The sequence below is a fragment of the Dermacentor variabilis genome, chromosome 4, assembly GCF_050947875.1.
Source record: "Dermacentor variabilis isolate Ectoservices chromosome 4, ASM5094787v1, whole genome shotgun sequence".
In the NCBI taxonomy this organism is placed as follows: Eukaryota; Metazoa; Arthropoda; class Arachnida; order Ixodida; family Ixodidae; genus Dermacentor; species Dermacentor variabilis.
The window spans coordinates 176,190,743-176,218,004 of record NC_134571.1 but is presented as its reverse complement, the minus strand read 5'-3'; the positions used below and the strand labels follow the sequence as shown (position 1 = coordinate 176,218,004).

General features: G+C 45.2%; 1 protein-coding gene across 1 annotated transcript in view; it reads left to right on the top strand.

Moving 5' to 3' along the window:
- The window catches only part of LOC142578432 (high-affinity choline transporter 1-like), a 164,995-nt gene that overhangs the window by 16,283 nt on the left and 121,450 nt on the right, over positions 1-27,262 (top strand). Inside the window, exon 3 of the mRNA XM_075687818.1 lies at positions 3,202-3,357. Within this exon, the coding sequence (XP_075543933.1) occupies positions 3,202-3,357 (156 nt within the window). The remainder of the gene's footprint in view (positions 1-3,201; positions 3,358-27,262) is intronic.

The window sequence follows — 27,262 nt, the reverse complement described above, 5'->3', positions numbered from 1 at the left end:
GAGGTGAGTGGTGAAATCAGGGGAGAAAACTACCACGTCGTCTAAATAACACAGGCACGTCTTCCATTTGAGGCCTCGCAGAATATTGTCCATCATTCTTTCGAATGTCGCGGGCGCATTGCAGAGGCCGAATGGCATTACCGTAAACTCATACAGGCCATCAGGCGTAATGAAAGCTGTTTTCGAGCGGTCGGATTCATCCACTGGCACTTGCCAATAGCCCGATCGCAAGTCCAAAGAAGAAAAGAATTCAGCACCATGTAGACAATCCAGGGCGTCATCTATGCGCGGTAGAGGATAGACATCTTTTCGTGTAATCTTGTTGAGGCGACGATAGTCCACACAGAAACGAATCGAGCCATCTTTTTTCTTAACGAGTACTACGGGCGATGACCAAGGGCTGCAGGATGGCTTGATAACACCACGGTCAAGCATGTCTTCAACTTGCTCGGTGATGACACGACGCTCGGTGGATGACACGCGGTGCGGACGCTGGCGTAATGGTGCGTGGTGTCCCGTATCAATGTGGTGAGAGGCGGTACTTGTGCGGCCTAACGATGCTTGGTTCCAGTCAAAAGACGCGTGAAACTCATTTAAAAGAGTAATTAGCCGCTCACGTTGTGTCGGCTCGAGGTCATCGGCAATGGAGCGACAAAAAACATCCGGTGGTACTCGGTTAGATGGCACATGGGGCGTCAGTGCTGTTACGTTGGCAGTATCGACGTCGTCGGCCATGGGGAAGTGCACAATAGCGTCAGCGTCCACGCACTCGATGGTGCCAATAGTCTCGCCACAGTGCAAAGCCAAAGTGCACGATTTTGGGTTAGAAATCAGTATTTCTGCAGCACCATGGTGAACCGTGAGGAGGGCGAAAGGCAACAATATAGGCTGGCGGCGAATGAAGACGGCAGCGGGTGTAAACATGACCGTCGCTTCGGCAAGCGATGCGCATGAAAGAGGGACAAATACAGCACTGTGAGGAGGAAGGTCAGTATCTGAAGCTACACAGATCCTGCTAAGATCGTGAACTTGAAAGTCGCGAGATGGCAAATCGCACAGAACGGAGAACTGAACCTCAGCACGTGCACAGTCGATGACGGCATGATGGCGCGACAGAAAATCCCAACCGAGAATGACATCGTGGGAGCAACAAGTTAACACAAAGAAATCAATGGAATACAAAATGTCTCGAATCAGCACTCTGGCAGTGCACATAGCGACTGGCTGTACTTGTTGCGCACTGGCTGTTCTAAGCAATGGAACCGAAGGCTTCATGGTCACTTTCCGCAATGCACGACAAAGCTTCTCACTAATCACGGATACAGCAGCACCTGTATCGACGAGCGCAAGGGATTTGATGCCATCAACGCACACTTCAATGACGTTAGCGGGGGAAAAACGAGGACTTTGATGTTCCGACGATGACGCAGTTCGTGCCTCAGGAACTGCGGAAATCAGTTTTCCGCCTCAGTAGTATTGGCACTGGGTCTACGACGCATGGGTGAGAGTGAGCGCCGACGAGGGGAAGGCGAGCGACGAGTGCCGTAGAGCTGTGACTGCGGTGCCGGTATGTCATCAGCAGCGTAGACTTCCGGTGGTGGTCGTGAAGGCATACGGAAAGGTCGGAAGTCGGAGCTGGGTCGTCGCGGGGTGCCCACGAAGGCCGGCAAGCGCCGGCGGCAGAAGCGCACTACATGACCCGGGGTACCGCAGGCATAGCATATTGGGCGGTTGTCAGCAGTGCGCCAAGGATTTTGACCCTGCTGCTGTGCACTGAAAAAGGGATCCGCCGGCTGGCGAGGCGAAGGCGGAGGAGAGAACACCGGCGGGCGAGGCGCTGAAGGCGGAGGAGAGAACCCCTGTAGACGAGGTGCCCGTGCAACGGCTTCAGCATACGTCAGAGGCGCGGCCACGGGAGCCGGCTGACACGGAGGTGGAAGAGCTTCGGTCACTTGCTCTTGAATTATCTGTCGGAGCGCTGGAGCCAAACATTGAGAAGGCTTCTCCGTGGTCGGCAAAATCGAGAGCTGTCGTGCGACCTCCTCGCGCACAAATTCTTTTATTTGCGTCAGCAAAGTTGTGTGGTTGTCGCCAATAATTAATGCTGCTAACGAATCTTCCGTAGGCGGTGGGCGCCGAGCTAAGATGCGTTGTTTCCGTAGCTCGTCAAAACTTTGGCACAAATTGATAACTTCCGCCACGGTACGCGGATCCTTCGCTAAGAACATCTGAAAGGCGTCCTCATCAATGCCTTTCATAATGTGTTTGATCTTGTCCTGTTCTGACATTGACAGATTCACGCGCTTACACAGGTCAATGACATCTTCGATGTAACTTGTGAAAGTTTCACCATGATGTTGCGCACGCCCACGTAAGCGTTGCTCTACGCGAAGCTTGCGCACGGCGGGGCGCCCGAACACTTCAGCGAAACTTGTTTTGAATGTGCTCCATGTTCCGAAATCGTGTTCGTGGTTTCGGAACCAGAGGTTCACGACGCCGGTTAAGTAAAACAACACGTTGTGCAACTTGGTGACGTCGTCCCACTTGTTATGCTGGCTCACCCGTTCGTAAGATGACAACCAATCCTCCACGTCATGATCATCGGTGCCGCTAAAGATGGCAGGATCACGCTGGCGCAACACACCGGAAACGATGACCGCCGGAGGCTGTGGTGCATCTTCCTGGGTGGTTTCGTCAGGCATGGTAGTAGCAGTCGGTAGCGTCCGGCTTCGGAGTTCCAGTTTCCGAGGTCTACCCCGCACCTCCACCAAATGAAAGGGGGTTTATTGCAGCTCATACGAGGGATCGCAAGTAGCTCTTGATCGCGAGTCCTAGCCGTTCGCATCAGCAGCCCGAGCTCGGGTCTCGCGCCGCAGCGGTGGCAGTTCGCACAGCGCCACATGCATGTTACCCACTACAATATATATATATATATATATATATATATATATATATATATATATATATCACTTTTCTTATTTGGCTTCTAACATAATTGACCACACCACATGATATAAGTACTTAGGAGTGCTCCTTGCAAAAAGTCTTTCATGGACTAATCCCATCACCTAACTAGCGCCTCCAGATCATTAGGATTTCTGCGCCGACACCTCAGAACTGCGCCTTCACCAAACCTATGTGCATAGGTATATGCGGCGGTACTGCCCCACACACATACAACACATCTGCATACTTGCGCAGGTGGCAACCTCTTTGCGGTGAAGATGCGTAACGCCGGCTACAAGACGATGTTGGACCCCTTCCAGAAGCATTTCGGAACCCGCATGGGTGGCCTGCTCTTCCTGCCGGCGCTCTGTGGCGAGGTGTTCTGGTCAGCCGCCATCTTAGCCGCCTTGGGTGAGCGATAAATTGCGCTTTGGGTAACGTGGATGGTCGGGTGCATGCCGAGACGGAACTCCTACCTAGAGGGAAGGGGAAGTCATATGACAATGTTCTTGCCTCATGTTTGCACACGTCGTCAGACTAGTGACTAACCATTAATGATTATGATGATGACATTTGCGTACAGTGTGATCTATTGCTAAAAAGGGACATGATAATATCCCATGCGGATGTTTCCCGTTAGCGTTGTACAATTGCCCTCCTTTGCTGCAGATGCCTTGTGGTTCGCGCTGGCACCTTTCTACGCGGCTGTGCAGTGCATTGACACATATTCAGCCAGAATTTGCATCTAGCTCCTGCAAAGTAACAATCACAAATTATAGTTATACCTTTAACAGTGAACCGCACTCTACATGGTTACTCCGCACTATTGCAATTCTTAATGATATATTTTTAATGCTTTCTTTTTGAAACCGGTCTTTCGGCAGTTTCGTGTGTAGTGCCACGCTCAGTATCGTTGGGATATTTGTCTGTTGAAGATAGTGCTGTCGATAATGAAACATTCGGGAGGAATTGCGCTGCATATTCTTAACTCGGAGTTTCCAGAACACATTTCCGACATGTGTATTGTTACGGGGAGATTATAATTAACAAAACAGTTTTAAAATAATGTTAGTATGACAGCACCCGCACAGGGTGGGCGCCAAGCCAGTGTAATCGTGTTCACCATGACACAACTCCCCCGACACACGAACCCCGGCAGCAAAAGCACCGTCCCGGTTCATTCTACGGTAGATATCACGCAGTGAAGTAGGTCTTGAGGCGGGAAACGCTTGCAATTTTAGCTGAATGGATTTCTATGGTTACGACATGCTCAAACTACGATTTGTCTATGGGGCACGCCGTAGCGGGGGGCAATGGAATAATTTTGGCCACCAAGGGACACTTAACGTTCTCCTAATGGACGGACAAGGACATTTTTGCATTTCGCCTCCGTCGAAATGAGAGTCCGCGTTTGAGTTTGCGACCGCGTAATCAGGAGCGCAGCACCATAGCCGCTATACCACTGCGGCGGGTGCAATTTCAGCTGCCGGTTCCGCAGATACTGTGGAAGCCAGGAAGAAGAGTTCATATGTCACGTCCATGCCTTGCACAAGCAATTCGCGACACAGCAAATTGGTAAAAAATGGTATCGCCCTGTCTTGCCTCCGTTTCGCCATAACAAAGTCTTGTCAGCACTGCTTGCTGGAAGGGGCTATGGATCAAGTCACCAGGCTAACCATGGCTGGTTATCGTGAACACATGATCAGGACGACAGCCCAAAAACTGGCGAAATTGTTAAAAAGCAGAGAAAGAGCTAGCGATCGAAATGACATTGGTCATCGCAAAAGGCCAGCAGTTATTGCTTATATACATATGCTGGCAAATGGCCACAAGAACGTCGGGTACCATTATGGTGTTCGAGTTATTTCTATTTCCAAAGAAATTATCCACTCTGTTCCAGGCTGTGTAAACACGAGCACAAGTGTCAGATTTACTTGCGCACAATTCATGTAAAGCCTAGACCTGAATTCGTGACTTGCCGCAGCAATGTTGTGTACGAGATTCCGTTGTCATGTGGCTCTTGTTACGTCCGCCAAACGGGCAGGTGTATAAAGAAAAGGTTGCAGGAACATCCATCCAGAACAAAGAACGCTGGTCTATTACATTTGAACACCCATTGCGCAGCTTGCATTTGCAAGCCCATTTTAGAACGCACAAGCGTAATCTGGACAAATAAAAATGAAAAGACCCGCCTCATTTCAGAGGCCAACCTAACCAATAAATGTGCTGACATGTGCGTAAGGCAGGCGTCACTCGCAATACACAACAAGGAAAACTATTTTAGAAGCATCTAATCGGGCTGGTTCACGTTGCGGCTCGGCCTCATCTCTATAGAATTTGTCGAGGGATCCAAACATTGATAATAACTGCGTTGTCATTGCCAAAAATACTGCAAACGAATTATTGAACGCTACGCACTCGCAAGACAAGTAAAATATGTATTTTTTCTTAAACGAATATACTAGCCTGCCTCAAAAATTGTGCCCGAAATAACTTATATGAATGCTTCCATGTTTTCTATCTATTTAATAGGTAAAGAAAGTATCACACGAAATTTAGAACTATATCAGTTTGAAACCAAGAAAGCAGTGCATGCCACTGATATGAAAAATGTAAAGCCATGTATTGAGCAAGTTGAGGGCAAATATTTTAAAGCAGCTTTACTAACCTCCCTGTCTTTCTCTCATTTGCATTTTTCTCTCTCTGTCATTCAAGAACCTTGTTTACTTTTTTGTACATATGCAACAACTAGGAAAAATCTCAATGGCGCTATTCTTTGTTACAATATATTGCGCAGGAACAGCTGGCACCGGTCGTGTATTGTGAGTAATTGCGCCGAAATTATAGTGGCAACAGATAGCACATATAAAAAGCAGGAGTTCTGCAAAATCTATGAGGGCGAGATAAATGAAAGTGAGCCAATGCGAATATAATACAGACGGGGTGCTTTATTCAAAAGTAGTCTCCATGTGCATTTACGCATTTGTCCCACTGACTAACATGTCGCGTGATTCCCGTCAGATAAAACTCCTTGGGTTGCTGTTTAAAAAATTTGCAAATGACTTTTTCACGTCATCGTCCGACACGAATCTAATTCCCTTGACCTGCTTTTTTTTCAAATGCACCAAAATGTGGAAGTTGCAAGGCGACAGGTCTAGGCTGTATGGAGGGCGTTGCAGTGTTTTCCATTCGAACATTGCCAGTTTTGTATAAAGCAAATCCCGAAGTGGGGATGGTCATTGTCGTGGATCAAGATGACCCCATTCCTCAATTTTAGATGTCATTTGTTTTTGATTGCGACACGCAGCCGATCCGACGTTTCGCAATATCGTGAGCGATTGATAGTCTCTCCAGGTTTAGCAAATTTAATCAATAATGGCCCCTGACGATCGAAAAAAAAAGTCAACAACACCTTTCCGGCAGAAATGACTGCTTTTGCTTTCCCTGTGGTGGTGAATTCAAATGTTTCCACTTTAAGTTTTGCCGTCGTGCTTCGGGCTAGTAGTAGCGGCACCATCATTTCTCCCCGATCACAATTGCAGACAAAAAGTCGTCACATTCATTGTTATACCGGATTAGATGAGTCAAGGCAGGGCCAAACCTCTCGTTCTTCTGGCGGTGGTTAAAAGCCTTGGCCGTCCATTGCGCACACAAGAGCCGATAACGGAGATGTTCGTGAATTATGGCGTGACCCGAACCATGACTGATGCTCACACGCTCTGCCAATGCTTATCCTTCGTTCTTGCCTAGTCAGCCTTTGCAGTTGTGTTGGGGGTGAAAGCACGGTGGCTATGGCCCGGTCTTGGATCGTCTTTGCAACTTTCACGTCCTTCTTTGAACCGTTTGTTACAACGGTTCACAGCGGCCAATGAAATGCAATATTCAACGTACACGGCAGCCATACAGCGACTAATTTCTTTATGAGAAAGATCTTCAGCTTTCAAAATCTTCACGACACAATGCTGTTCAATTTTTTGAGAGTCTAATATGTCCCACAACCATGTTCAACCCACTGTATGAGAGCATTAAAGACCCTTTATCCTCACACCTGTGTGTCACTTTGTGAATGAGAGATGCCTCAGTGCTTTGCGCATACTTCGCACATAATGAACTGAACCATTATTGCGTGGGGTATTTTGGCTCACTCTCATTTGACTCGCCCTCGTACAATAGAAATCCGAAGACAGACTGGAATATACAAATGCGAAGATACAGCTTCGTAAAGCGCAAGAAAGTGTCACTGGATACAAAGTTCACTGCGCGTATATACAAAACTTCGCAACAAGATATCTAAATATTTGTACAAGTCTTTAATAAATGCACTAATTTAAGAAAAAGTTACTTTATATATTGCGTCAAACAAAGCAAATAAACATGTTTCGCAACCACAAATTCACAGATCACAGAACCATTTCTCTCTACTCCCACTGATCTATCGTGCAACTCAGGAGGCGGGGAACTATCTCCTCGCTTTTCTCCCTTGCGCACAAATGACTGAGCCAACATCGTGGGCTCACCCATGCCATCCCCCACCCCCCCCCCACCGTATACTTTCACTTGCACATACAGCACGCAGCACGCGGTCAAGGTGTTACCACCCTTGGATTTTATACGGAACGTGAGGGTGACGGCGACGGCAATAACGCGCCTGGAGTGTCCATATAACTTCTATGACAGTAATATAATCAAAGTATCTTGCAACTGAAGCGTCCCGTGGCCTACTACTTTCCGCAGAAGAAAAACAAGTACAAAAATCGAACTTTTACCATGCGAGAATTTGCTGCGCCGCAGCAATGTATTTTGTTCTTTTGTGGGGCCGGTGCGCGGAAATGAAAAAAAGCGGAAAGGAAAGCATGTCGGCCACAATGGAATGCCTACTTTCGGCACCTAATGTGGCTACTGAAGGAATATCGAAGAAAACGTGAGATGCTTGGTGCACAGAGAACCATACGCATGCTGCTCGGTATCCTACACCGGCGGGACAAAATTTTCCGCAGAGGCTGCGCTTAAGCGAACGCGTTGCAATCCTTCAAGTCCCCTAGTGATGGCAGCTAGCGACAACGCGTTTTCTTTTTCTCGTCCGCTAGCCAAAAAGCGTCCAAACCTCTGCCAGACAAAGATTATCTCGGCCAGAGAAAAAAGAATGCACATCGAAGTGCGCCGCGCGGTGAGCGGGAGCAACGCGAGAAAAACGCATGCGCTCTGGCTGGTTCCAGCAGCCCGCGGGTAGCGAGAAAAAAATTGAATAGGATCAATGTGTCCTCGCGTATAAAAGTCAAAGTATAAAAATAAATGAGAACGTAGTTACTCTTGCTGGTTTTAGTGTCTCGACATGAATGCTTCGAAGCAGGTGAAAAAAAAATGTTGACATTGTTTTCTGTTACATGACAGCACAAATGAACCACCACAACGCTTCGGCTCATCGGACCTCGCTGCGTGCTCTGTCAAATTTCTGAAAGTGCGTTGATTTGGCTTGTCCCATTGTATGGTCCGGTGTACGACTTTAGAAAAGTCAGTGCATATTTGGCGTGAAATACACACACGCGGAATAGGACATCTGCTCGCCGTAATTTCGCTGCACAGGGCCAGAAACCTAATTGTGGCTTTATCGCCTGTAGTTTATTATTTGTTTCTGTGTCCCACATGCGTTGCCGGTGGTTTCGCAGTTTATTTAGCAAGGAAGGCTTCAGATCTGTGACATGGACAGCAGCAGTAGGATTAACAGCATTTGATGCGATTGATGTGGCCATCTGGTCTGCCAGAACATTAGCCTCGACTCCACTATGGCCCGGTACCCAGAATATAATGATATGATGGTTAGCTAGATAAGCTTTACATAGCTCGGAATAGAGCTGAATAAGTACGGGATATTTATGCTTACAGATTGACATCAACGCTATCAGGACACTTGGACAGTCTGTATATAGAACTGCTTTTTGGAGTTTTGATTTCCTTATTTACGGTGCAAGAGGGAGTGAAACGAATGACATAGTTACCTTGCAATGGCACATGGGCGGGAGGCATATGCACATTGCCACAGGTGCCCACTGGTAACATCTGTGTGAAATTTTAGCTTGTAACGTTCTTGGGACTAAGCGTCTGCCCTTCAGGTGTAAAAAAATGGATTATAAGATTTGCACACGAATCAGGTAATTGACAAATCCGCAGAGTACAATGAAACTATCTGTATCGCATCCATAGATTCAGGAATATAACTAATGTTATTTGTTTCTATTGTTTAGTGTTTTCATATTTTAGTGTTATGCTCATCGCTTCATACTCATTGCAAAAAAATGTCGGCCTATATTCGTGAAAAAGCTAGCAATATTGATGAGCTAATGGTGATTCTTCGACGCGTAAGCCATCAAGTCTGTCTGGAGATTATCTATACTGGCTTCAAGAAATGCTGCTATTCAACGAACTCGATGACAATGAGTACGTTATTTGGGATGCCGAGGATGCCTGAGAACTATGCAAGGAGGATTACTTCTTTGGCAGTCCCAACAAAGATGTAGTTTAAGACATCGACTACGAAGATTTAGGAACCAAACTTACGGTAAAGAAAGGGGTGTCATGCTCGCAGTTCTGAGTTTTCCTAAAAAATATGAGTTCGCTTTAGTCAATTTATTATTTCTTTACAGCGAAATCAATGTATAGGAGTCAACCCATATACAAGTAAATACTGTACTTGCATGAGCTTTGCAATGAACTGCAATAAAGGATAAGAAAGTTTGTGGGCAATTATACCTGAGGACTAAAAACATGCACAATCTTTTTGCAAACGTGTTTTAAGATTACTATTATTTTAAATATTATTAGTGGGTTTCCATAACCCTGCATACAGCGACATCTCATTCAGACTGAGTTTCAAAGCAAAATCATCATTAGATGAAAGTTCACTCAATCCACATTGCTATAACAGAACATGGAACAAATTTACCATTTAAGAAATATGACAATACAACACTGTTATACAAAGACAATGTACAGGCTTGCAAGTACACTATAATATTCAGACTGTCACATTTCATGGTCTAATTCCTGCAAACGTTTTATGCTTCTCGTATGGTGCCTTCAACCATACATATTCTAGCACTATGTCCTTCCACCTGTAGCAATGTATACAAGCAAACGAAATGCTAGAGAGCTAAAACGTTTCGTACTTGTAGCAGGGATTTCCTTGAGCTCTTTCTGTGCCTGGTCACACTCCATCACATTGGCAAACTTTTAGGGACTATGTACACACTTCGTACACTCAATCTGCATTTTGGCTTGCACTAACGGTCAACAAACCGTCACTCTGGCAGACTTTATAAAAACAAGCTTGCCAGCGAGCTGTTCATAACAAAGGCAATTTTACTAATGCCGCTTGGGCATTGCTTAGATCTGCTTCTCATATAATGTGAGTCTTGACACGCTGCAATGCCGTGGTTATGTTCACATTGGAATTGGCTGATAACAATATGAAAATATTAGGGCTTTACGAAATTTATGTGTTTAACTTGTTTTGTGTTCTGCTTTGCGCTGCCATGACAAAATTTCATGCAGTGAGCCAGCGACAAAGTCACGAAAACGTGATAGTCCAGTAATAGTGGCACCATGCTCATATATAGCGGCACCGTGCTCCTTTTCTCTCCACTCAAAAACATCCTGTGGACCTATAGTACGAACTCAACCGCTGTAAGACAATCAAGAGTTTTTCGTGTGCGCTTCTTTGCCCAACTCACTTTTTGTTGTTGGAATTGAGCTTGAAGAGCAGATGGAACCAAAGCACGAATATCAAGTTACTTTCAAAATTGGCCAAGAATGGAGAAACAATTCATCAAAAGTTGCAACACGCGCCTATATATGGCGCCCTAAAGGAAAGGACTGTTTTAAAGTGAGTCGAGTATTTTTGGGGGAAGGGTTTGAAAACCCTAGCACGAGGAAAGATATGGATTCCACTCCACCTCATGCGAAATGGAAATATTGGTTCTGTACGTTCTCTTGCGTTCCGCGACGGCCGAGTGACTGCTAGAATGATGGCAGAAGCACTTGTTTCGGGGAAAGTTGTATGTTCACCAGATAATGACATAACGTTTGCAAAAGCAACGCTTGTAACAAAATGATGTCAAACTCATGACTCATGTGCAAAGGTTTGAGCAAGAACACTGTTGCATTGACTGGCAGGATTAAGTATACAGAATACATTTTGGTAAAGAGTTGTCATCAGCAAAGAGAAGAACTTACAACTACACCAAGCTGAAGTGAAAAAGGTGAAATAATAAAAGTCACGCTGATTGTGTTTCCAGATTGCCATGTTATAGTGCACCTCCAATTTTTATATTCAGCTCAAACAATCAATGCAGCTTTCTGCATGTAAGCCCTGAAGCATCTGAGAAGTTTGTGTGTTAGCAAAATGACCTTGCAGCCGGAAATATTACAAAGCACCTAAAACAAATGTGTTCACAATGGTCACATACTTTCCACCCAGCCCATTCAATGCACTGTCTGGAGAACTACCACTACTGAACAGTTTGATGAGTACACAGTATGAGCAAATGCACTGTTCTGTGGAAATGAGCAATGGGGGGGGGGGAAAGTTTCATGGAAAGGCCGAATTGTGTTATTTACCTGAAAGTAACCTAGAGCTACTAGGAAAGCCAATTTTTTATAAAGAAAGCTGCACAGTTCCAATATTATTCATCCTGGCCTCGGGATTGAATATTGGACTAATGCCTTTCCAGGACAAATGAATACACTGTTGCGCCAAAAAAGGAAAAATAAAGACTTGGGACGGAGAGTACGAAACGACAGATTGAGCGCTGAACTTCAACTGATTTTATTCTTGCAGCAGTGCAGGGAGAATGAGCAAATGCGAATGCGTACGTCAGTGTTCCCTAGAGCGATTACAGGGACGTTTTTAACAGTTGCAACTCATTTTCAAACATAAAAACAGACGTATCACTAATACAGCTCGTGTCTCTCTCTTTTATGTGACATGCCTCCAAAAGTTATCTTGCTACGTATCACCACTCCTGCCAAGTATCTTTATCTCAAGCAGTAGTGGCTGGCATCTGCCTTCCAGGCAAGCAATGCAATGCGCAGGTAAATGCGCATTACCTTTGTCGATTACAGACAATTCATGCTCCCGGGCCCGGTCATTAACACATCTCCCCGTTTGTCTAACGTAAGATTTCCTACATTTCAGCGGTATCTCGTAAATAACGCCCGTCGCACATTTCACGTACTGTCTAGTGTGCTTTTTCTGGCATCCTCACTTTTTGTCAACGCGGCTTATGCGCGGACACAGTCCAGCCAGCTTGCGTGGCACCGAGAAAAGAACCGGCACACCAAACCTAGTAGTGACTTTATTCAAGTTGTGGGAAAGCTTGTGGACGTATGGCACCACTGCAGGTTTGCATCGTTGTTGGTCGGGCCTAGGGGTATGTCTTTTAGAGCGCAGCTCTTTGGCGTCCGTTCCTGGGTTTCGCGTCGTCGTCGGTCTCGTAACCAGCTCCGCCCCCCTTTTATCCCCCCAGCGCTAGCAGCGACCGACTGATACCGCTGGATGCCGCTGACGCCGCTAGAGAGTCAAGATAACGTGACTGCATAGAACACCGTCGCCGCCATGCAGAAAGAGGAGGAAAGGGTCCCCCCCCCTGTATCGGCGTCAGCGGCATCAGTCAGTCGCTGCTATCTCTTCCCTCCTCCCTTTATCGTGTTGTCCGCTTGCTGCGCGCGCTTCTGCCCCCATCGTTTGCCGCTGGGTGTACACGCCGCCCCCCTACCCCCTCTTCCTGCGAGTCTCCGGTTGTCAAAGCGCCGGCTCGAACTTAATTCCTTTCTTCGCTCCTCCTCCAATGCAACCCCTGTGCGGTGGCAATCAGAGAGCCAGATCGGTGGCGGCGGATCTGTATATGTGCACCGCCCGAGCCGAAATTGCCGCTGCCGTTCGCCCTGTGCGGTGGCAATCAGAGAGCCAGATCGGTGGCGGCGGATCTGTATATGTGCACCGCCCGAGCCGAAATTGCCGCTGCCGTTCGCCACTGCGCAATTATCTGCCAGTTCTTTCTGAGCCATGAGCGAGACGACCGATGGAAGTTCTCAGTCTGCTGCTGCTGCTGCTGCTGCTGCTAAACGAGCTGCCAGAGCAGAGGCCCAGCGCCGTCGCCGTCAGAATGCAGAGGTGCGTGCCGCCGAAGCAGAAGCTTACCGTCGCCGCCGTCGAGATGATCCAGGAGTACGGGAAATATAAAAAAAAAATTCTGTGATAGCGCATACATGTGTTGCTCGATTTCTTTGCCTCAATCTATCGAACAGGTGAAACAGCTTATTTGCTGCGCTCAAATTTCGCATTAGGAAGTAACGTAATCGTCGGTAATTTTTTCCCTTCACCTTCTGGAGCAGTTCTTGACACCACCCCAACGGCCGAGCTCGGGTAGCCTGCTGTGTGTAGCCTCGCCAATTTCGTATCAAAGCTAACCTGTATCGCGTGAGGGCACGCGATGCAGGCTAGCTCAATGCAGGTTGCAGGTTGGCGATGCAGGTTTGCTATGCAGTTTGGCGCAACAATGTCTTTATTGGATCCCAACCAACTCGCCCAGAAACAAGTTCTACTCGTTCTGCTTTACAGGAGAGTTTCTCCACCGACTCAGCTAACCAGAGGACAAGATGAGGACGAACTAATTGATCATTTAAAGCAACAGAATACTGATAGGGTAAATGAGTTCTGCGGAAACCTACAAAGTGGCGACCATTACATGAGCACATTAACTATGTCTTCATCAAAACAACAGGAAACAGTTTACTTGAAGAACCGAGTACAAGAGGTACTATTTTACTGAGCTTTTATCATATGCACTGAGAATAAGGTACTATTAAATACGATATCATCGCTCAGGCGACGCAGACCATCCACTTGAGGACCACCTGCCTGGGTCATCGGGCTCATCATGTGGCTCCTGTTCTGCGGCAGATGTCAGCACTTCGCTGCTCTCCCCTGCAAAGAAAAAGATCATAAAATTTCGTAAAACTTTAAAAGGTAAAACGAGTAGCTTTTCTAACACTTAGGGCAGGTTACTTGTACTGATTCCCAACAGTTCAATCATAGGGAGGCGCGTTTGTTGAAATATCTGTCTAAAGAAATGTGGGAGAAAAATGCACGTCAAAGAAGAAGCAGCACAGTTCTACATGATTTACACATTTTTAAATGCAGCCCTAGAGAAGAAAGCAGGCTTGAGGCATTTAGATTACGGTAATTACGGTAATTACTTGGCTCATGATTCAAAACTGCAGCTACACGGCTAAATAAAATGAACATGGTATGCATACTTGAATGCGAGCTTTCAGGATGCCATACAGTGACATATCTTAGGTGTGAAATTAATAAATATAGCAATACATATAGTACGGCACAAGAGCACGCATCATTGTGATTAGCAATCGAATGGAGTGCTAACATCTCAACTCATGCGCGTCACCCCCCTTTCAAAGAAGAATGAAAGAAAAAAGTGAGGTAACAAGTCTCCTGCGAAAATAAGTAGATAAAGCGGCGAAGGCCTCCAAGGCGGCTGTCTGACGGGTGTTGGGCTGCCGCTGTTTGGCCATGCGGCGCTCACTGCAGCGAAGATAGGCCTGCCCTTTGTGACCAGGTGGCTCCGAACCACTGATCTCGGCTGGCGGTAGCCTCATTCGTGGGCCACGTCTCCTACCTGTTGTAGCAGCCTGTCGAAGACCTCATAGTCTTCCTCCGTCCCTGGTCTAGTAAAGGAAACAGGCACATGTAGAAAATTTGAGCGAAACAAGTCAGCTTAGGATATCGATGAGCGATAAATGTCTGTAACACTCACTTTCTCCTGTTTTTGATGCCCTCCCGCAAGAACTGCGCCAGGAGGAGGTCCAACCTTTCCCTTACACTTCTAACGTAGCGCACCACTCGGGTGAGGTCGCAGAGTTTTTCTTCAACCTTAACCCACATCGCGGCATCATCGAAGGGGTTGAGCGACAATACTTCTTCTAATATAACAATATCATCACTTGGCAGGAATCGCCTTCGTGAACGGACGACGGGAGGGGCAGCTTTTTGTTGTTTTGTTGTTCCGTTTCTTTTTTCCATATCTTGACTCGGCTTATTCGGTCGTCAGGTTAGACGCGGTAATCTGGCCACTTGGTTTGGAGCGGGCTGTACCGGGCGGATCCGGCAATGCGGTAACGCAATCCGGTATCCGGCAAAGGCATGCGCATGCGCAGTTTGCCCCCGGCAAAACGCCCCAACGGTAACGGGGCGGCTTTCCGGACAAGCTAAATTTCTCTAATATAGACTGTAACTGTTTCATTTTTAGAGCCCGGAATAGCGTTCCGGCGACGCTCGTCGAGCCGCACAAGGTCGCCTGACGTACAGGCGATCCGCAATTACACCTTGGGAAAGATGCTAGACGCGGCCAGTGTTAGCAGATTATTACGCATTTTGAAGATCCCCTATCGTGCGCTCTAGAACTGTGGCACTGAAGAGAAAGAGGCCCGCTAAAAGTGCATTCAGTCACAACGAATGTGCGCACGACTCAAGCATATCTACAGAACTTAGGTGGCTAGTGAAACCTCTGGTAGTAGTGAAATCAGCGATGCATTGTTTGCTCACTGTGAGCAGCTTTTAGCTTCTAGAAGGGTTGATGTCCCAGAATTTCAGAGCAGTTATTAAGGCTATTGAACACAGTAAGGAGAAGCTCACAATGCCCTTATGAAAATATGAGATGAGTTTCACAAGAAAGTCTGACGAGTTTCGACATCACAGCCATTAGACTTTCTGATGAGTTTCTTTGGAATTTTCTGATGTATTCCTAATGTCATTCTAAAACATATTGGCCACCGTCTTTCTGTAGAATTCTTGACGAGTGTTTTTCTTGTGAGCATGAAATGTGTTCCTAATGTGCGCTCCAAAGCAGTTTTCTTGTGACTTTCTCACGTCTTCCTAATGAATCTCTAATGAGCTTATACATTAGACTGCTGGTGCTCATATTACTCCTATAACAAAATTGGCCACCACGTGTGGTAACATTTTCTCATGTGTCCCAATGGCAGTCAGACCTTATTTAAATATGTTACCTGTGCGTGACTGTCTTTGGTGCTTGATATATGCAGCCTGTATGCATGTATGTATGTCCAGCGAAGATGCAGCACTTTTGACAACATGTACATGGGCCCAAGATATGCTGCATGTTAGACATTACTCAAAGAAAGATATTTAACAAAAACATTTATTGGGCATATCAATGCTTCCTTAAATGCAGAAGGAGGTTAAATGGAAGGAAAACACAGTATCAGTCTGGTTACGGATGTGATATTTTCCTTTCATTTAATCTCGCTACTTATCACTGAGGAGAGGCTGTTCTTGAGGTGGAGTGTCGTCATCTTGAAGTAAGTGCACGTGTACCCTGCATGGTAGAAAGGACAGAAAATTAACAAAACTTGGCAATCAACCACAGAAATACACGCTGTATCACTTGCTGCAGAACGATCTGGAGATCTTATAGTTAGTTCTGCGAAAAATTTATGTGGGGTCGGTTCACACAAAGTTGTTGAGGAACCACTGTGTGGACTTTGGGTGGAGCAGTAACTACAGTCAGCAGAAATTGCTCTTGGCTGTAAAAACGTGCAACGTGGATCAGCTGTGGCGTGTGTACATTTCGTGAACTACTTCAGCTATATCGGTTTCCACTTGACAAAGGACAGCAGTGTCTGTGGATTGCTAGCGTGAATGAGAAAATCTCACTAATTACTTGGCTTGGAAATAAGCGTAGGAGTGTTTGTGCACAGGCAACCCAATGCATCCCAGAGACATCCAAGTGCCAGTCGTTACAGAATATTTGCATCAGCTACGGGCACAGTTCTCATACATTCCAAGCCTACTATGTCATGCATGTGTTGGCCTCCTGAATGATGGCATACATCCCATTCAAGAAATACACCCCACCATGTCTGGTGTTTTTTATCATTTAAACCCGAGTGCTGCTTTCAGAGGGAGGGCACAAGTTGAAAAACAAATGCGTAGAAGCATGATAAACAAGCTTGCATAAAAATAATTTAATAAATAAGCATGGTGGTTGCTATCCCATGTCATTATTGAGTATTCCTCTTTGTCATGCAATCATAATGAGCGTTGACTGACACACGTCCCATTTTTCGATGTGGTATTCCTCACTGATTTTGTCGTATCAATCGTTGTTGTTTTGTTGTATCAAACAGATAAACAATCTAAATCTAGTGCACAGCTTGTCGTGTCAATGCATGGTCAAATGGGACGAGCACACTGGTCCTTTGAGTGAATTATGGTGCTCTCCTAGGCGCATGCTGAGGCACTGGCTAGTCAGCGCGCCCAATGTACATTGGACCAAATATGCACGTGATCAAAAGAATAGCCTACATTGACCCTCAGAGATACGAAACAAATTTTGGGTATCTTTAACTAAGCAAGCCTCCAATGCCTGGGTGCCTTTGTCAATTCACTTGTGGACTGCAATGCACATATATTTCCAGCAAAAATAAATTAGGCAGCATATGCACAACAGTCATGTTGTGTGGTCTCCCGTCCCTCGCTGCGCAAATTTTGTCCTGAAAAGTTACATGAACTGACTGAATTGAAAATTGAATCTAGAAAGGCAAGGAGGCAAGCGAGGGTTGCTTGGTTAAAGGTGGCACCAAATTTGTCCAGTACGTGTCAGAGGCACTGTACTGTATTCCTTTCACATGTGGTCAAATGTACATAGCGCAGACTGGCTGGTGCCTAAATATGTACCTATGAGATCACCATATTTCATTCAAAAGACCAGTATGCTCGTCCGACTTGGCCACACATATCCGCAATGGGGCTTCAGACCGGATTAGGATTGTTTATCTGTTTTCACCCATGGATGAAAATTGGCAAGAGAAATCAGTCAGGCACACCACATAAATAACAATAAGTGTGAGCCAGCTCCCATTATCAATGCATGAAGAAAGGCATCCTTTGTAGATTACAAGGGATAGAAATTAGTGTGTGCCTATTCACTTACTTCTTCTTATGCAAACACCATTTATCATGATTTTATGCCTTTGTATTACAACTTCTGCCATCCCTCAAATTAACTGGTGCACAACACAAGTGCACAACGAGTGCTAATTTTGTTAGTCCTTCCAACAACTTAAACAGTCAGTTGTTAGCCAAGGTCATGCTGCGTGGTCTCCCTTCCCTCGCTGCGTAAATTTTGTCCTGAAAAGTTACACGAACTGATTGGCAAATTCAAATAGACACTACAAGTTTTGCCGAGTGGACACAGCTGGTTCTCAGAAATGCACAAAAACAGTGATGGGTATCTGTTGGTATCCTGTAGTGTGTGCAAACTAGCTGTGACATTGCTGCAGTAGACACACTCACAACTGCTACAATGCCTACCAGCATAAATAGGGGCAGCTTGCAAAGAAATGAATACGAAGAAAGTGAGAGAAAAAATAGAAAGCTTACCAGAAAAGACCTCACTACTTAAGTAACTGCAGCACAATGAATACTGGCCTCCCTATTTCATTTCAAGAAATTCGAGTTCATCAAATGTGTATTTGCCAGTGACAGCTATTCTGAGAACAAAACAGACATAATTGTAAATATCAATGTTAAACAATGGTATGCCCACTGCGTGCTTAGACCTGTGACATATATGGCACACTACACTTCGAATTCTTACATGGACAAAAACAGCACATGTATCATAAGCAGAAAGGAAAACAGGGAAATATAAGCTACAGCATAAGAAACAGTTCCAAACAAATAAAACCAAAATAAAAAAGAAACATACTGCGTAATAGGCAAAAATAAAATGGACTTGCAGCCAAGCAATTGATGCGAGAAAAATACTAAACGTCAGGACATGCGAGGTGTAGTTTTAACAGAACAAGATTACGTGTGCATACTGTCTTCAAACACAAATAAGCAGCAAGTGGAATAAAGTTGCATAAATATTTAGCCTATTTAGCAAGATTCATTAGGTAATATGTCGATACACTTATCCACTAATGATACCGAAGCCCACTTTTGTGAACACGTACACTTAAAGCATACCTGATATGTCCATCCAGATTACATGCCGTGCTGCTGCAGCCATGGCCACGGGTTATGTGGACACTGCTGTGGGTCACGGCTTCACCACTACAAAGAGAATTCTGTGTTAACTTATAGCTGTGGCAGAATAAGACAATCACATCGTGAACACATGCAAGGAGCATGTAAAAACAGTCACGAAAACAATGCCTGCACTGGTGCAGGGTGGCAACAGAGCACAAAGTCGAAGTCACTGATGAATGTCACGATAACGGGGACCCCTTCAACAAGGCAAAATTTCACACGCAGCAGCAGCAGCAGCGCATTACATGAATGTTTGTTTACATAACGATTCTAGAGTTTCTTTCATGACATTAAGTAACTATCCCTTGCAATGTTTAGTTACGTCAAAGTTATGGCAACACCGCTTCAAAACAAACCTGTACCAGTAGCACGCTGTGATTGCTTACATTTTTTTTCTCCTAATACTACTCCTAAATCGAAAACTTTGTAAGCAGAGATTATCTACAACGTCGAATCATTTATAAGGGAGGAAACGTCATTGCAGTGAGAATCGGTCAAGAGGTAGATGAGTCGTTATTATGCGACTTCAGCAGAAATGCGGGAGCTCACGCACAAGCGCGCATGATGAACACGATTATTTCCGAACTTAATCTTTCTCATCAGAAGAAAACGCTTATCAAGATTTTCAATTCCGCATTATGGCAATAAATTCGCGCAACTAAACTCTGACACCCAGCAAGCATCGGCATAGGTTTCACTGTTGTCGTGGGAGTTCTCTTTCCTACGTTCGCAATGCACCCTATGCCGACACCGAGAAGCACGCACAACACGTGTGTAGTTAGCAAGCACGGTTACTCACCTTTTGAATGGCACGACGCGGTCGAAAAGCGCCCTCCAAGTTGCCGATGCTTCGATGTTACTCCCAGCAGACATACCGGTGCATAGTGGAGGAGCAGTGGCACGCTAACAATACGCATTATTTCTTCGCGACGTCCACCCAACTTTCCACGACAACCAGAGACAAAGGGAACGCACTCCACGGCATGAACATCGTTGGTCCACATTTGGCTGGCGCGCCACGCACACGGCGAGTTTGTAGCGAGACACAAGCTGTCTGTGGCACTTATGCGCACGCGAACTAAGTCATATTTCGTTACAGCAAACACAAAAACACACGATCAAACAAGCACATCGTTGCAGCTCGCACGCCCGACCGACTCGTAAACAGAGCGACAGGCTGATTGGATTGGATTGGATTGGAAACGGGATGGTGGGTGGCGCCACCAACAGGTCGGTTGGGGCCGGCCAATGCCTCGGCTAGCGTCATCTGAGGATTTGTGCGGCTGCCTAATTGCGCATAGCTGTTGCAAGACAAACAGAACCGCAGATAAGTCTATATTGTAAGCTATCGTTTGGGATAGAAAGAAATTCTATAACGCATTTTCAATTTGAATCGCTTCTGCTATCTGCAGCCAGCAAAAGCATGGCCTTCGAGATCTGAAAATCTTAACCCTATAGAAAGCCGTTGCGGTGACGTTATTCGAACGATTTTCGCTTCGGTTACCTCTCATAAAACCCGTGAATTACGCATTTCGCTGCTCCCCGTGCTACCTGCGCCATCACTTCAATTTAAATAACTTCCTGCTGTCGTTAACATCAACTATATGGCCTCAGACATCGTTGACGTGATCTCCGAGGGACACATGTGCAGTGTGAGATGTTTTAGTGCCAGTTGCAACAGTGTCAGTCGGAAAGCATCAAATCTGCTCGTGTGGCGCAGCTTACGCCCCTGTCGTCCGTATCTTGCTTTCGTGTTAGTGCGTTTAATGTGCGCGGGTTGCACTCCTGTCGCTCGTGCCTTCTGTGTTGATCGTGCTATCCACGAAGATTCCTCGAAAAACCCACATGTCTCGGTAGCGTGCATTTGTCCTATGTGGTATATGCAAGAAATGTGCGCTGGCGTACGATGTGCTTTCAACCAAGTACTACAGTGCGTTCCAGCAAATAGACGCTGACGCTTACGCGCAGTTCTTTTTTCTTTTTTTTTTCTTTTTACCCGTCGTGGTTGGTCAGTGGCTATGGTGTTTGGCTGCTGAGCACGAGGTCGCGGGATCGAATTCCGGCCTCGGCGGCCGCATTTCAATGAAGGCGACATGCGAAAACACCCGTGTACTTAGATTTAGGTGCACGTTAAAGAACCCCAGGTGGTCGAAATTTCCAGAGTCCTCCACTACGGCGTGCCTCATAATCAGAAAGTGGTTTTCGCACGTAAAACCCCATAATTTTTTACGCGCAGTTTTCCATGTCATGATCATGTCAATCTGCACAATTGTCGGTTTGCCACTTAAAGACTAGTAACACATCCGAGAAATCAAACTGCTCAGAAAAAGGCATACGCTATAGGATTGCACTGTTTACCAAAAATGATAACGGGGTAACACCATCTTACAGTGCTCTTTAAAAAGGAAAGAAAATGATATCGTTGTTTTGTGCCTAGCCCTGATATATCGGAAGCGTTTCCTGAGTACTCGGCGCTCACGCTGTGTTATATCGTTTTCATCATTTTTGTCTCTTAGACTGTCCCTAACGATGAATCGGAACCACTTCAACCAAAGGCCAAGGGTCCGAGTGTCTTAATTAACTGTATGGTAATACACGGTTCATTACTTAACATCGTCATCATTAACACCAATGGTCACGGATTGGACTCCCACCAATAGTCATGTGTCCGAGTGCTTTCATCAACTATATCCTAATTAACTGTACATTGATTAGCATCGCCTTCATTAACGACAAAGTTCGTGGGCACAACTCCTACACAAGATCATGGGTTCGAGTGCTTTCAGTAACTATATATTAATTGAATATGCCTAATTAACATAACCTTTAACAACAAACGCCGTGGGATCGAGTGCCTTAACTGACTATATTAATTAACAGTACCTTAATTAACATCGCCTTCATTACCAACAAAGGTCGTGGGTTGGATTCGCACCCAAGGTACTGGGTGCGAGTGACTTAATTGCTAGATCTCAATTAACTGTGCCTTAATTAGCACCATCTTCATTAACAAAGGCCGTGGGTTCGAGTGCCTCAAATAACTGTATCATAACTGTGCCTTAATTAACACTGCCTTCATTAACACAAAAGATCGTGGGTTCGAGGTTATTAATTGCCTATATCTTAATTAACATTACCTCAATTAATATCGCCTTCATTAACAACAATGGTCGTGGGTTCGATTCCCACACAAGGTAATGTGTTCGAGTGACTTAATTCCTAGATCGTAATTAACTGTACCTTAATTAGCATCGTCATCATTAACAAAGGTCGTGGGTTCGAGTGCCTCAAATAACTGCATCTTGACTGCGCGTTAATTAACAGCGCCTTCATAAGCACCAAGGGTCGTGGGTACGAGTGTCTTAATTAACAACATAATAATTAGCTGCGCCTTAATTAACATATAAATAACGGGCTTCGACTTCCACTAAGAGTCGTACGTGCGTTCGAGTGCATTAATTAACCAGATCTTCAATAACTGTCTTAATTAACGGTGCCTTAATCAACACCAAAGGTAGTGGGTTCGTAGCCTTAATTGCCGCCAAAGGTAGTGTGTTCGACTCCCATGAAAGGTTGAGAGTTTGTAACCTCTTTGTACATCGAGTGCTCACGCCGACAATGCCGGATTTTGCGGCTCATGAGCCATTTAATGCTATCGCATTACAAAGAATTTTTCACGACTTGGCATCGTACACATTCATATATGATGTACTTTGACATTAGCAATAACACAAAAAAGCTGTACACTCCTCTCATCAGAAATCCTAAGGTGCATTGTCATTTGAGTCTCTGATGTACTTGTGATGCCAAAAAACATTAGACGATGCATTTCTTATGAATGTCTGATGTCACCTTAGGAACACATCACGTCCTCTACAGAAACTCATGGTTCATTTTCATAAGGGTGAAGGCACCGGTTTTGTCTCATAAAGCGGAAGTCGGAAAAATCACTTTGTCTAGGTGGCCTCTAGGCACAGTTTTATAAACCTATCAAAAGGCGGCTCTTGCTTTTCTCTCTCCGCTCTTTAAAAAAGCGCTAACCCATTTCGACGGACCATCGGTAAAACTCTGACCACCTATAGTAATGGCAGAGACCAAGAAGGCAGAAATATTGCCTAGAGATCTAGAATTGTGTAGCCGAAGTGGCTTGATGATCTGCAGAAATTTCCGTTCCGGAACGGAGTAGGACCTATATCGTGAGGCTAATTCCTGGGGCTTCAAGCCTGCGCGCTTCAACTTGAAGCCTGCCCGCTTAAAATCGCACAGGTAGCCATTGGTCGACCTGGTAGGCCATTCAATTTGGGAGAATGATGAAACCCAAATCTCAAAATAAAATTTGAGATTGATTACTCATGCGAGGAAACACGCAGAGGCCTGAAACATTTTAATGCTGGTGAAGAAATTGCGGGAGTTACGCCTAAAGAGATGTCCGATGCCGCACAATAGTTTCAAGATGTGCCTGCAAAGCTGACATCGACAAGAAGAAAGCCGAAGGGACTGCCAATATGGAGTCCGGTATGTAATGCACACATGGCAGGCGAGCTGGCCACCGACGTGTCTGGTGCGTCTGCTAAGCAGCATAAAACGCCTGCGGTAGCAGAAGGGTGGTTTCTCGTGAAAGACGAATATGTGGTTGCACGTAGGAAGCGCTGCCATGGTATCACAATTTTGACATCTGTTTTGCAAATGGTTACGAGAATAATCAGTTACTTCATTAGCAATGCGTTTGGTTTTTATCAACGCCCGTTCCTGTAGATCTAAACTGGAAGGAACAAATTTTCAACCTATCTTTAACGGACGTCATCCGGCGTTGCGTGGTGTTTTTGCGGCGTTGTCAAGAACAATGCGACGCCGGTTCACGCAGGCTCGGTACCTGCTTTCGTTGCCTGAAACCTTCGTCCTCACCGGAATTCATTTGCAAAATGACAAACAAGGACTTGCATAGACCATATGATATCGGAAATAAGGCAACATGCATGTATAACAACACTCGCGATATTGAAGGCCCAGTAGAGGCGAAAGCCAAGCAATTTGTTCAACGTTAAATATAATGTGAGCCTTTCGCCCAGTATATACGAACATTAACGTTATGTAAATGTAAGGCGAGCGTAAGGCGGTTTACAGTCGGGAGAGAAATTTGCCTTAGAACTGAGGTTAAACAGCGCGAAAAAGACGTACACAAGGAAGCAAAAATCACAGACAAGCGCTGACTGCCAACTGGATGTTTATTTGAAATTCACCGGACATTTATACCCCTTTCAGAATAGCCATGCGCACATCAGTCGCAAAAACATCTTCAAATCAGCAACATTATAATATTTCTTCCAAAAATCTTATTTCTTTTCCCGACAAGACAAGGCAGGGAGTGCTTACACATTTATCTCCTTCCTTTCTAATGTGAAAAACGTCTATTATTTCCCTTTCCCCTTACCTTTTCCTTTCCCTATGAATTTTATTTTTTCAAATATGGGGGTGCAGTGACACTGGTGACAAGATCTTACTAAGACAATTAGCCGTGTGTTCACGCCAAAAATAAGTAGCAACTCTGTTTCTTGCTGCTTGGGCTCTTAGACGTTATCACATTCAGCCATCATTAGTGTACGATTATGCACCCGGCTATCCAACTCTTTCTGCTCCACCACTTTTTCCACATCGTTTTTGAATAGTGTAGAAGCTACCTATACAGAACTCTTGGCAAAATGCAGGTGACGATTCTAAGCAGGAAAGTTTTGCGCGCACTCACGCACGCAGCACCTCAAGCATATACACATGCATGCAGATTCTTTCTCGCAAACACACGCAGGTACACCCATTATTTCTCTCACGTCCACGCGCACATGCACACACGCTCTTTCTCATTCGCTCTTTCACAAACCCGCACGCGTGGATATACGTTATTTCTCTCACACGCGCTCAAGCAAACACACCCATGCACAATCTGTCTCACACGCTTGCACGCCCTCCCCTACGCACGCACACACACGCACGCAAGCACATTCTCTCCCACGCACGCACGCATATTCTTTCTCACACATATACAGGTACATTCTCTTTCACACACACGCGCCCACGCGCATTATCTCTTACATGCACGCAGGCACTCAAGCACGCACACACGCACGTAGATTCTCTCTCACACATACACGAACGGACCCATATCCTCTCTCTTACGTGCACACACGCACGCACATTCACTTTTGACTCGTACGTGCAGTGAAAATACAGTCCAAAGGGGTGAACAAATATGAGCAGCGCTTTGTAGGCTGGAGGCATAAGAACAGCCTCAATTATTATGGTGGAAGCGTGCATAAGCTTGTGATTCATGTATGACTAAGAACAGTGCAGAAAACGCTGCATGAAAGGAAAGTACACACACATACACTTTTGAGTGTGCATTTCGTTGAATTGTGTCCTTGTGTGATCTCTGCTTAGTGAAGTCTCGATTAGATAAATTTTTTGCCAGACACTAGGTAATAAATACAGTAAGTATGTATCAAACGCTATTTATCCAACTGTATTACTGTAAGTCATTTCCGCTAATGTGCAATGAAATTATCGCAGGGTGTCATTCATGCAGACAGCCAAAACCATTTATTTTTTGTACCGTACTCCATGTTAGGAAATTTAGCAACGTGGCAAAATAACAAGAGCCTTGTTTGAATCGCCTTTGAAGAGCAATAATTTTCTTATTACTTTCGACTTGCAAAAAAAATGACTACAGGAGTCTGTTTTATCCGCCTTGCACACAAAGAAATCTAAAGTTGAAAATGCGAAACAGTGTTTTTTCACTCACCGGTGCACACACCCTGAGGCTGCAAGGTTAGTCCGCTTTCTTGGCTAGTTTCCAAAGAGACTGCATAGAGAAAGAAATTTCAACAACAGCGGACACTCCCATAGAGCACAGCGGCCGAATTGACTGTCGCGCACCAAGTGGATGGTATTAACACCTTCTGGTTTAGGTTTTGGGCGCGCGCGTTTTGAACGATAGTTGGTACACACCGTGCGGCTCCGCTGATCGGCGCGGCATTTTTATTTTATCGTTTCTTCTGCTGAATCACGCGCGGCCTTGGCACAGAATTGTTCTATTATTTAGTAAAAATTATTACGAACAATTTTTACAAGCCTCCACCGAATCTATGTCACGTGCAATTTCAAAATGAAAACGCAAGACGTCTTCTGAAATGATGAAATGTTTATTTTGCTCCGTATAAATGCTCGTTCCGGGCTTCTTGTGCATTCACCATAGTTTTGGCGCCAGGTAAGCAGCAGTTGTTGCCGTACGAAGCTCCACCGTATGCAATCAGCTGAAAAAAGTAAATTACAAGCATGTATCATTTCTGTATTTTCACCTAACAGGAATATTCCGTGTAAGGGCGAAGCGTACGCAAGTGTTCAAAGAGTGCATTACAGATAAATTCACTTTTACTTATATTTAGTAGCAAATAGGCTCCTCCCAAACAATTCCATAAAATCTGAAGAAAGCATCCGATTTTCAAGCATCGCTCCCTTCCCGGACATTTCCTGCACTTTAAGAGCACAAATACACGGATGACTGCGCCTTTCGGAAACAGCTTGGCCTCAGTCGACGCGATGTTACGCTAAGTCCAAAGAGGTGGCTACAACACAGGCTCTTCGCCAAACGATGTTACACAGTCGTAGAATGCCTTCTAGTCGCACTCAAGGCAGATTCATGGGTGCAAATGCTGTTTTCAGTCGCTCAGAAGACAAATGTCAAGTGCTTATTATTTATTTTTTATTCTTACTGTAAGCCCGCAATGGGTCATTGCAGGAGTGGATCAAGTACAGAAAGCACATACAATGTGTTACATGCCTTGGCAGGTAGGGGAACATCATGCATCAATGTTGATTTTCTATGTGCAAGAATATTCTGTCAGATGAAAACTTAGAGAAAACAGCAGTTACTAGGTATAGTATAGTATAGTATAGTATAGGTAAAATGTGCTGTACACAAAGGCACTCAAAGTGGCATACAAATCTGATGCATAGAAAGACATACAAAGAATGTCCAGACCTTAGAAAAAGTAATATGCGGTACGGATCGGAACATTGCACTTCTATTACTGTCTTCATAGTTGAGCATATTGACACGTGTACTTATATTTATCGGGCGACCACGTTTCGCCGCCTAACAAATCTTATCGCACAGCGCGGGACGCGCCTGCA